We start from the raw sequence: 12675 nt of genomic DNA on the forward strand, positions 1-12675 counted from the left end.
GAGAGACCTATTCTTGACAGTTGCAACATTTTGTATTACTTGGCTTCCAGCAGGAAAATTATTGCTTCTGTCATAAAAGAATTCAATTACAACTGAACCACTGGCCATATCGTGCACCTGAACCACAACACATCTCTGGATCTTAAAGGGCCGTTATTAAAGTTTGGGATTTTCACTAAATGCTCATTTATGAATGTTGTAGTGCTTTATCTCAAATTCAATGAATTCCTGTTTTGGCTGGTGCAATGCCAAAGGATTGGCTCACAGAATAAGAAAATCATATCAATGGAAAACAACAATATTCATTTGGGATTCCAAATGAAATATTTGTGTTGTGAGTTAAATTTTACAGACAGCAACAGAAAATCTTACTGTATAGAAAGTGGCAATGGTCTCTTCTAAAGCTAATTATTTTAATTTAATATCCACGTGTGCGATTTTAGATGCAAAGAAACATTATTCTTGGGCTTATTTGCTACACTGTGAGTGTGAAAGGCCATTTTAGCCCCAATTTACTTTGTTGGAGGTTGTAGGATCACGAGGGAAATGTGTATTTTACAGAAAAGGCAGTACCTACCCAGAATAGACTGAAGTGATAAAGGCTAATATAGCAAAGGAAGTCCAGGATTCCTGGATTTAAAGAAAAAGTAAAATATGTAGAAGGTAACCGAAGTGGGCAGACCAGATGGGCCAGTCCATGCTGTCACATACTATAATTGGACATTATGATTGAAGATTAGTCATTAAATGGTATCATATGCTGCAATACAGTAACTATTAATGCATTTTGTATGTCTAAATACTTAAAAATACTATTCTAAGAACAATTCTGAGTAATTTGGCATACAGTCTTGTGCGTTTCCTTTTATGTCTGCCTAGCATTCGACATGGATTTAGAGAAGAGAGTGTTTTGGTATCCGCTTCTATAACATGCATAGCCAGGTGTGACGGCATATTTTGAAATCTGGCATTTTCTCTTTTTAGCAACAGTAGGTGCCATTGTGTTCCAGAGGCAACAGCACTTCCATGTTTCAAATGCAGCAGACAAAGGTGAGTACTGCAACAAAGGCTATGCACATGTGGAGTATGTAGATTGTAGATACTTGTTATTTTTATGCATGTCAACAGCCCCTTATTATAGCTTCCCCTTCCGCTATCGCAATCAAAAAATTCTTGTATGAAATGGCCACTCCGATCCTAAAAGCTGTTTGCTGAATCTGCTTTAAAATTACTTTCTAAAAAAAAAATATTTTTATCATTATGTATTTTTTAACTTTTTTTTGGAGATTCATTTTGGCAGTGGGCTCCTTTTAATTTGGTATGATGTGCCACACAGTAATATACATTGAGTGAACAGCAACAAAGTCATTATATGAAAAGTTGTATATAGTTTGTATGTAATTTAACTATGCACACAGAGACATAAACTGTAAATGTAACATTTTTAATGCTAACAAATAGCAAATAGCTATTTATCAAGTATCAGGGATGTCAGGCTCTCAATACAAAAAAATCATATTATCATAAAGCATTTATAGACTAAAACAGTAGTACTTGAAGTGTGGTTCCCAACCTCCTGTCCTTCAAGGACTCTTAAACATGGTCCTTGGAATTATACAAAGAGTGTGAAAGAGAGCATGCCTCTTGAAAAATGCCTGTTTTTGGGGCTTGCTTTGAGTGTTATTTGTATGTATTTTATTGTTTGGTTATTGTAATTGACCCCACTTGTGAGTTTGTCCTTGGTACCCAATTAATTTTAAAAGTAGCCCCCAAGCACAAAATATTGAAGAACCTTGAGACAAATTAATTCATCACACTCATCATTTCTCACTGCATTCTTTCATGTCTCATAGATCGCTTCACTTGCAGCTTCTTCCTTACTCTCTTCTTCATTATCAAAACACAAGATGGCCCTTGATAGAAACATTAAAATACTTCAAGGGTTTAAAAATTAGAGATTTACAGGCAGATGTCGTTATAAAGTATGTCTTCACTAGGCTGGTAGATACACTATATGGACAAAAGTATTGGGACACCTGATAATTACACCAAGAGGGACTTTTATGACATTGCAATCTAAATACATAGACATCAACATGTAGTTGCAGCTATAACAGCTTCCACTCTTCTGCGAAGGCTTTCCACAAGATTTTGGTTCTGTGGGATTTTTCACCCCCTTCATCCAGTAGAGTATTTGCAAGGCCAGGCACTGATGTTGGATAAGAAGGCCTGGCTTGCAACCTCTGCTCTGGTTCATTCCAAAGGTGTTTGATGGGGCTAAGTTCAGTGCTTTGTGTGGACCAGTCAAGTTCTAACTCATCCGGCCATGTCTTTATGGACCTTGCTTTGTGCACTGGGGAACAGTCATGCTGGAATAGAAAAGGGCCTTCCCCAAACTGTTCCCACAAAGTTGGAAGTGTAGCATTGTCCAAAATCTTTTGGTATGTCCCCTTCAGCATTTCGGTCCATGCTATGCTTCCAACTTTGCAATTTACATTTAGCTTGTGTAATGTGTAGATGTCTCCACATGGCTAGAATTATTCTATAGTTATTTTGTACTTATTTTATTAATGCACTCCTAAATAACAATCAACTCTAACAATAACAATCTAATCTCTTAAATGTATGCATTGCTAAATGCCAAAAAGAAGCCTTTAATTCACACAGTGCATCATACCTAGCAACAAATGTAATTAATACAGTTGTGAATATTAACACCTTTAATTCATACAGTGCACAGAACCACCCAGCATATTTAATTATAATGTGATTTATACAGCCTCACTGCTGTATCCCATTCAGCACTTAACCCTTGATTTACTGTTTTTTAAATTAAAGTAAAATTGAGTTGACCAAAACACCCCAAAATATATTACTATAAGCTTATTACATATTACTATTATCATGCATGACAGCAGGGATCACACAGTCTCAGGGCCGGCCGAAGACTTAACGCCGCCTGGGGCGAAGTTTAAAACGCCGCCCCCCCCCCGCCGACGCCGGGGGGGGGCGGCATTTTAAACTTCGCCGACGCCATTATCTACCCCCGCCCCCCCCCGGTACTTACCTTTAAACAGTCCAGCGGCGAGTCTCCCTGCTCTGCCACGGTGCTGGCTTGTAATGCTGAGCGCCGGAAATTGACGTCACTTCCGGCGCTCTGCATTACAAGCCGGCACCGGGACCGAACAGGGAGACTCGCCGCAGAGGAGAGAGAGAGAGAGGGGCGCCGAGCGGGTAAGCGAAAACCACTCGGTGCCCCTCTCTCTCTCTCCTCCGCTTCAAAAAAAAAAAAAAAAAAGCGCTTGGGGCGGCAAAGTGCCGCCCCTTCTAAAGTGCCGCCTGGGGCAATTGCCCCAGTCTGCCCCATTATAGGGCCGGCCCTGCACAGTCTTTTGACCTGCAGTCACTGTGAACCATACGGTTATCCTTCTAACTTTGTCCTTTAACATATATATGAAAGCATATATGAATGGCATTGCTTCTCATATGGCCTGTAGTGAAATATTAAAGGTTCTGTTCCCCTTAGGTAAAATATTGATTACGCGTCTAAGTGTGTTAAGTAAATAAACCTTGGTGAATCTGACATTTTTCATTGAAAATTTGATTCACACAACAAAACTGTAACATTTAAGAAGCTTTCCACTCTTGTGGCAACAATATACCAGTGTCTGCTTTTGTCCCACATGATAATTAAGCATTCCCTCAAAAATGATGTCCTCTTAAAAATTTAGAAAACAGAACCTTGCAGTCCCATTATTATTATGATGTTAAATTATAAAGACATTTTGATGATGGAGGAGTTACGGATCTCTTTTTATCTGTGCCAACGGCATATTCACTCATTATGTCTTGTTTCTATTATTTCTCTATTTTGATTACATATCGTCTGTGTTTTGTTCAGAATTTCTATTCTAGAAATTATTTTTTCCCCTTAGTAAGGAACACAAAGCACCTTAGCACAAAACTCTGCAAAATATTACAAATTGTTTAGTAGGACCAGAAGAAAGACACATGCATGTATTTAATAATATACGGTAGCTGTAGTTGGATTTATTATTTTATTTTTACAAAAAAAGAAATAGCAAATGAAATAAAATGGTAACTTAAAGAGTTGTGGTGCAATTGCAACTGCAGTAATTAAGAACAAGGGGTATATTAGTTCGGTGATGTTCAAATCACTCATTAACTTATAGATTTTCTCAAAGGAAAGGTATTATTTCACCTTATATTGCACCGTCACATTGTGTTGACTTTTGCTTACTGTGTGTGTCACATTACTAGTGTCCAACACATCCAGAAGTCAGTAATAGGACTCAGGGAAAATAAGTCAAGCGATGGCAAAACAAACCCATCATTAGTACTTAATAACCCTTAAGTGGTTTTCAAATGCTTAGCTGGTGTGAGCAGATCAGTTTCCAAACCTGAGAATAAACAACGTATAAAGATTTATCAGCTATCACAACAAGATAATTATAAAACAAAATGTTTTCTGCTGTTTTTTGGAGGTAAAGTAGAATTCATGTTAATAGTTTTGCATTAAGCTTTGTTATTTTTAATTTTGTGACAGCTGACACATTTTGGTATATAGGACCTAAGGAAAGAGTCATCGAAAGATCTTAAATTATTCACAGAATTAAAAAAAAAAAGTTGTCAGCTATTTTATATCAGTTATTAGACCATAACAATTTCTATATATCTTATGTTAACTTTGTTTTTATTTTTAACTAATATTGATATTATTTCAATAAAATTTCATCATAGCTACGGATGAAAATAAATAAGATAGATAGGGCTAGGAAGTCAAATGCACGGTAGGACACTTTAACAGTGTGTGGCATTTGATGGATTGTGCTTGGTTACAGCATCTTTGGCGTCCTCCATCCTTAACTAAATAACTCAGCGAAAATTGCTTACACTGGTTTATATGACCCTTTGTCTACCGCTGGTCTTAATGGTTAACCCTTGGATTACTACTTGCCTACACTGTTCTTAAGAGTGTTATCACTTTGCACACCCCTTACATAAACATTTTTACTTGTTTTACATGTTTTTGGGGTATGAATGAATATGTATCATTCAATCTGTCTCTTTTGTTTGGGGGGTGTTGTTGATGGCAGTCTAATGCCTCATACAGCCTCACGATCAAATAATGATTTTGAAAATATTTTTTCAAAAAGGCTGTCATAAGAAAACAAAAAAAATAAGAGACTTTCCTGGTGAAAATGCTGTGGCCCCAGAGCTGCAACATACTGGTCCTGCTTGCACAGGGAAAGCACTGCCACTGAACTAGGGTGACCACATCGGCCATGTTTTTCAGGACACACATAAAAATAATATTTTTAAACATTGCTGACGTATAACTGACTAATTGGTTCCCTTCCTTTCTGGGCTGGTCAGCAATACATAGAAATGTAATATGTCCTGGAAAGCAGGGCTGATGTGGTCACCATACACTGAACACCATGAGATCTTTTTGTACACTTGCATGTGATGTGGTCTCACTAGACCCTCTGGAACTTTGGCAGCACTGGAGAAGATACCAGTTAAGCTGAATGCATCCGTTGCAATGCAAATAAATAGATGGGGGTAGGTAGAATAATTGTAAAAAGAACATTGTGATTAATCACTCTATGCATGCGCATACAAAAGTCAATACAAATGCATATGATGATGGAAGTGTCCTTTTAATTCTAGTTATGTTTAGTAAAATCATTGGCTTAGTCATAGATTGTTTGATGGGGTGAGTAATCCTTAGAAATAGGTTTCTCTTATAATGCTTTAAAGTGTCAAGGTCAGCTCTTTATGTACAATTATGTTAGCATTACATTACTGATTATTGTGTACAGGGTTCCATAGTCATAAATGTTATTTTAGCTGTGTGTTCCTTAATTTTAAATCATTAACTAAGACGTTCTTTAATTTACTTATTGTAACAAAGTTCACTTCCTTAATTAACCCGATTGGAAGATTTAGGTCTGGAAAATGGTATGTTTCTCCATAAGTGAACTTGTCTGGAAAAAGTACTGGATAAGGTTCATGAATAGCAAGAGTTTGCAATTCTCAGATTTGATGGTCACCAAGGACAGGGTCTTTAAAAGTACATATTTTTATATTATTAGACTCTAGTGTTTAAAAGGGTTCCTCAAGTAAACCCCAAATCCCATTTTGGCACAGGATCTAATAAAAAATTCTCATGCTGTAGATGGGCCTTATCATGGGACACCTCTGTGTAATGAAGAATTTGAAATATGAACCAAACAACATACTGCCTCAAACAAGATAGTGTGTAGGTTGTATTTAGAGGCAATATCAGCAAACCAATGTGAGCAGTGAGTTTGAAATACTCAGTGGATACATGAACTCATACATCCCGCTGCTAATCTAGTGAGACTCTACTAACCCCGTAGAAGAGACAGCCTTTGTGACCTTGGACATATTGTATGGACCTTCAGGGGCACTAAGTAAACTCTACTAACCCCGTAGAAGACACAGCCTTTGTGACCTTGGACATACTGTATGTACCTTCAGGGGCACTAAGTAAACTCTACTAACCCCGTAGAAGACACAGCCTTTGTGACCTTGGACATACTGTATGTATCTTCAGGGGTACTAAGTAAACCACTAAACATCCTCATGGCATTCTATGTCTTTACGAAAAGTCTGATCATTCAGGCCTGAGGTAACTTTAAATAGGATGGTGCTATGCCTGGCTAACCTGGCAATCACAACAGCCACTTAGGTAGATAGTACAGTAATATTTGATTGTTCTTGCCAAACAAACAAAAATCTGGGTCATACATAAGATTTATTCCAAGATTATTCCATTCTTGCAACATGCGTAAATACAGAATGTAACAGTAAAGCCTTCTGTTTTCTAAGCTATCTCAAAAAAAAGACCTTCAACAGACTCCATAACAGCTTTAAACAATTTACCCATTTAGTATTTTTTAAGTTGTAAACCGTAAGATTTCCAGGCTAACTTCTTAGTCAGACAGATCCACACAATCAATGGCGATAAACTCTTAATTCCCAGAGCTAGAAATTGAAGCACCCAACATTTCTTTGGAATTTCGTTATGTACAGATGAATTATAGCAAAAGCAGCTAGAGTTTTAGATCTATAAAACTTAAAGCCAGTATACAAATGTTTTTGGTTTTTTTTTCGATTTCCCTTTTGTTGCCTCCTTAATGCTTTAGTGTGCAATAATATTGTCTATTTGTAAAGTGCAAACATATTGCAAGGTGCAGCTCAAAAGACATATATAATCCTTGATCGGTCCTTGATCTCGTCTTAGATTCCGGATATAGGTTAATGTATTTACCTATTCCACTTTTGCTGGGAGGCTGTTCCACTTATCTACTAACCTCTAAGTAAAGTAAAACTTTGTTGCGTTGCATCAAAAACTTTGTATTCTTTTATTGCCATGAGTAAAAAATATCTATGCTTTAGCCTACTGAAAAGCAAACAATTGGAAAGGCGATGTGTCTTTATAAAAATAACAATATTTTGTTTATTCAAATGTTAGTAAATCATGTTTGGGTTAATTCTGGGTTGCTTATTTTAATTAAACAGTCAAAGTAAACAGTGCAGCACTTCATGATTGTTTGCCTTCACAATATGTCCTTCAGTGTCATCAGCTCAGCATTTAGCATTGGCACAACACAGAACAAAACCTTCTGTTCACTCACTTTGCAATTTGCTAAATGCTACAAAATAAACAATTAATCTATTTTTGAAAGCATTCTTCGTTTACAGCATTTTTTTTTACACCTGCCTAAAAACTTTGCACATTACTGTATAACTCTAGTAGTGGATGTTTCTGAAAGTGAAATATACTGCACTGCTAAAGTAATCAAACAATCTGTCAAAAGAGAGAACAGTAACCTCTTTGTTGAGCATGTGCTGTTCTCCTTGAGACGCAAATCTAATGTCTGATTATTAAAATATACATATTACATATTCGCTGTATGATCTTAGGAGACATTATTGTAGATCCCATACTTATACCAGACAGGGTCTGTAAGGAAAGCTTTTTTTGTTCTTTTTTCTTTCCTTTCTTACTTATATCACTTATACAATATTACTGTTTCATTTACTGAAAATAGTGTCTGCTTAAATGATATGGGGTTTGAGAATGATAAAATGAATGAAGACTTTACAAAGACAATGAACCAGACTTTAGGGTTTGTTTCATTAAAACGGAGATGCATTCGAGTTGCGGCTTTGCTAGACTTTCTAAAAATACCACTGCAGTGACATTATTCTGGAAGGGCTGAGCTGACCCTGCACAATGCATAGTTCAGTTGATTAGGTGACGTTTGCAATTTGATATGAATTAGATAGGGCCAATCTTTTTCTTCTCTAGAGAAAAGCCCACTGTGGTTGCCCCTTCATGATGCATACTGAGGTTAGTAAGTCGAAACTGCAGCTCTCCTGCAGATCCCTCCTTTAGTAAACAGCTTGCAAAATGTGTATCAATCTGTAAATGAGTGCTGGAGTGTGTGTTCATATATAGTGTACAAAACACAGGTAGAACATATGTGATATAAAAAAAAGATAAATTATTTGTGTTTGTGTACACAAACACAGGACCTCAAAAGGCTTTTCTTCTGCTGGAAATCTGATTTCAAAATACTTATGTATACATGTATGCATATTACACTTTGTTGGTTGAAGACAATGACATCATCATCATCTGCCTCTGTTCCTTGTCAATAAAATACATGAAAATGTATTTGTTGATTTAGAAAGGTTTAGCTGGTTTACCCCAGGCCAGGAAAACAGTATAGTTGTGGCTATTTTTACACCACAATGGCCTGCATGCCCGGCCACCAAAAGGGTTGCCAGACACAAACAGGTTTGCTTTACTCAGGCTCTTTCCTTGAGCAATACATAACGCCCTTAACTATACCATTGCTAAAAATACTATTTTATGTTACACAGAAGCCATTGTAACAAGGACTGGGGAATTTCAGGGATTCCTTCTGCATCCTAACATTTATGCAGGGCTGAATCTTGTTAGAAAAAAACCATAAATTCTACTATGTTCATCTAGTTGAATATAATAATTTAATATCACATCGTCCCCATCCATTATCTGAAGACACCAGTAAAAACAAAGCAGCTAATTTAAATGTAAAAGTTACAAGCAACAAGTAACCTCAAAGAACATTCTCTATTCAAAATGTAAAGGTGCTAAAGCATATGGCAAGATCTGCTCTATTACACAGGTAGTTTTATTACATATATAACTAAGATGGCGTTTCTCTTCTCAGAAATAAAGGAACAGCAGACAGACTGGGCAGAGTTCCTTATCCACGACTTAACTGGCTCCAGAACGGCACCTGCTAAACTTCTTGAAGGAGTATGTATTTGTTTTATGTATTTACTATTGCTTATACTGAAGATTTTATTTGTTCTTTTCGTAGTGACAAATAACAATATTTTAAAATGTATGATAACGGAAAATGTCTCAAAAAGGTGGTTGATTCATTATTTGTAGCCTAATAAAATCTTGGAACCGGCACAAAAAAAAAAAGATAAATGTATTCTACTGTTAAAATACAAAAATGAAGAATATTGATAAAAACCAAAAAGCTGTTGAAATCAAAAAAGATGAGTGGTTTCAGCTGAAATTCTCTTTTTTTAGATTTGGGACTTAAAATGTACTAATCCCCTGGGTTTGATAGAAGAGGCCAGGGTAAAATGAAGGCTCTTGAGGTTCTTTCGTGTCTAAGGAAATCCTCTGTTTAAAGACTTATGTTTGCATATGGTTCATAAACGACTCCATAAATTATGTTTACTCTGGTTTCGGAATCAATCTATTGTTAAGAGATGATATAACGCACCCTTTGAAAAGAATGGAAACTTTGAGTTAGTGAGCGTGCAACCTGCAGGACAGTCGGTTGTCATGGAAACAGATAGCAGGTTCCGTGAACACCACAATAATTGGTTTTCAGGTTACGCTGGTGTTTGAATTACTCCTGTAACGTGTGTTAAAAAGGGGTCATCAGAGCACCATGAATTACTCTTATTAAAAGAGTCACTTTACGCCATTAAAGGCATCCTTAAAGAGAAATTAATTGTACTTGCATTGTGTTTCGTTTCTTCACCTCTGCTTTAGGATTTTAATGTGTACATTTTTTTTTCTTTTACTTGTTAAGTACACGATCAGGACATTGCTTTGCTTAGACCTAGACCTTACACTAAACATCAGCGTTTAACTGTGATAATAAATGTAAAGCTGTCCACTCCTTCACAGTAATTAAAGAGTTGGTAATTCTATTCTGTAAACAGAAATTCTTGATGGTGATAGAGTCAATAAAAAATGACGTTTTATACTGATATACTGACATATATATGTTTTATAATAATAATAATAATAATAATAATAATAATATAATATTACTGTTAAAAAAAATCCATCAGCATGGATGTTATTTTTAAAATGTATTTATTTCATATCTGACATTTTAATACTTTTTTGAGCAAGACCAGTAATATATGGTTGTTTGCATTGTGTTAGTAGTCTGTGAAAAGTGATCTTTGGAAAGTAATGCAAGTTTATAACACAGATGAATTACTTTTTTCTTTTTTGAATACATATGTTCAAGTAATTGAACTATATTGGCATAGGTGCATTTAGTGGTACTAAAACTTTTTTTAATGTCTTTTTACCATTTCGATCTATGTAGGATTGCTCTTCAATTACTTACCTCTCTGCATTGAATCCAGTCAAGTTATTTGTGCTATACGGAGCCATGTTATGTATAGAGACTTAATCTTTTGTGCACATTTGTGCTACAATGGGGAATAAATTAAAGTCTGTATGTGTATTGCCAACTAGCAATTGTGAAATGCTCTGGTTATATAGCTAGTAAATAAAAACATACTGGGAGATTTTTTTCCTGTATTGTCGTGGAATGATATTTACAAATCTGACATTTACCTTTATTCAAACAGCCTCTCCGAGGGAAAACTCCAGTCGATCTTATTACGGTAGATTCTTTAATGGAGCTACAGGATGCGCAGAATCCTTTTCAGTACTGGATAGTCCAAGTAATAGAGAACGTCGGGGGGAGATTGCATTTGCGTTATGTTGGACTGGAGGAAGCAGATTTGTGTGACCAGTGGCTGTTCTACTTAGACTGTCGACTCAGGCCAGTTGGCTGGTGTCAAGAGAATCAATGCAGAATGGATCCTCCTTTAGGTAAATTACAGTATAAATACTAGCTATGTCATAAACACAGACAGGAATATATTGTACGTTGTTAAAACATCAATAAGATCTCACTTGTTTGTTGTGTTCACTAAGCAACGATCATTTTCAGACCATAGATAGGAAAACCATCCATGTGCATATACAATTTGTACATTTCATATCAGACAATGTATATATGTTAACAAACTATGTTTCTATGTTAACAAATAGAGTCTAACAGGTATATAACATAAATGTGTACACTTGTTTTAGACATTTGTCCGCTCAAGAGCAAGTCTGAATGGAAATGTGCTCTGGAAAATGCTCTGACAGCTGCAGCACGGAGTCCCCTTCCTGTAGAGGTTTTTAAGGTATGGAGATTTTTATTCCGCAATATAGAATTTTGGCCCCTAATGCACTGGGAAGAAGGATATTTACACATCTGTGTTGGCAAAATGTTACACTTACATTCAGTTTTTCCAGAAGTAAAAAAAACAACAAAATAAAACATAAAAACATTAACACAATTACATTATTTGTTTTTTAAACCGAGACCATTATTTTTTTTTCTGGATCAGTTTTACCTGCCTGTATGCAACTAAATGTCATAACATTTAGGAGACATATGAAGTGGCAGCTATAACATACCTGGTGTTAAAGAAGCACAAATTTTCAATGTTATATGCTCTGAGTTGCAGAAATTCACCTTCTTGTTCCACAAATCTGTTGTTGATATACAAGTAGTGATGGGGTGCTGAGTGATACTTCATTTTAAGGAAAAGTATAATATAGTTGGATTTTTAGACTACTTGATTACCACCCTAGAGCTACCAACACATTTAATGCTATACATGAGATAGAAAATCAAATGCATTTACATTCAACATCTCATTAACGACCATCAAATTTAATAATGTGTGTATATCAACCATTTGACTGGTATATTCTGTCCTTTGTTTAACCCCTTTGTGACCAGGGGTTTTACCCCTCTTAGTGACCGAGCTTTTTGACATTTTGACTATAGTACGTCAAATGGCCATAAAGGGGTTAACCTGCTGTAAGCCCTCAGCAGGTGCTGTAAGGCTTTAAGGAGAATAACGTTATGCCGATTCCATGCATACATATCTTTCATCACAGCAACTTCTGCCGTTTCGTCTTAGAGGCTGTACCCATCTAGTACACCAGTGGTAAAATGCACTTTTTAGTTGTTGTAGGGATTCTTAAAATTATTGTTGAAGCAGATGTCTTGCTCAAGGCTGGGGAAAGTTGTAAATTAACACCTATATCTGCCTAATGAATTTAGGGCGGGTGTTAATTTACTTTGGATTTGAAACGGCAATTGTATTCTAAGCATAATTTAATATTAAAAGAAATCAAAAGAAAGCAATATCATATCTATACATCTCCAATCACATGAAAGAAGCCTTAACTATCACAAAACAGCTTGGGGGCAAACTATTTATATTTTTCTAATA

The 12675-nt window shown here is 36.0% G+C and overlaps 1 protein-coding gene across 2 annotated transcripts in view; it reads left to right on the plus strand.

The window, feature by feature from the left end:
• Window positions 1–12675, plus strand: part of SFMBT2 (Scm like with four mbt domains 2) — a 90491-nt gene that overhangs the window by 48046 nt on the left and 29770 nt on the right. For both annotated transcript variants that reach the window (XM_053465410.1, XM_053465409.1), the window contains exons 5-8: window positions 985–1050; window positions 9276–9364; window positions 10963–11209; window positions 11474–11571. In XM_053465410.1, the coding sequence (XP_053321385.1) occupies window positions 985–1050; window positions 9276–9364; window positions 10963–11209; window positions 11474–11571 (500 nt within the window). The remainder of the gene's footprint in view (window positions 1–984; window positions 1051–9275; window positions 9365–10962; window positions 11210–11473; window positions 11572–12675) is intronic.

The sequence above is a fragment of the Spea bombifrons genome, chromosome 4 (assembly GCF_027358695.1).
Source record: "Spea bombifrons isolate aSpeBom1 chromosome 4, aSpeBom1.2.pri, whole genome shotgun sequence".
Classification (NCBI taxonomy): Eukaryota; Metazoa; Chordata; class Amphibia; order Anura; family Pelobatidae; genus Spea; species Spea bombifrons.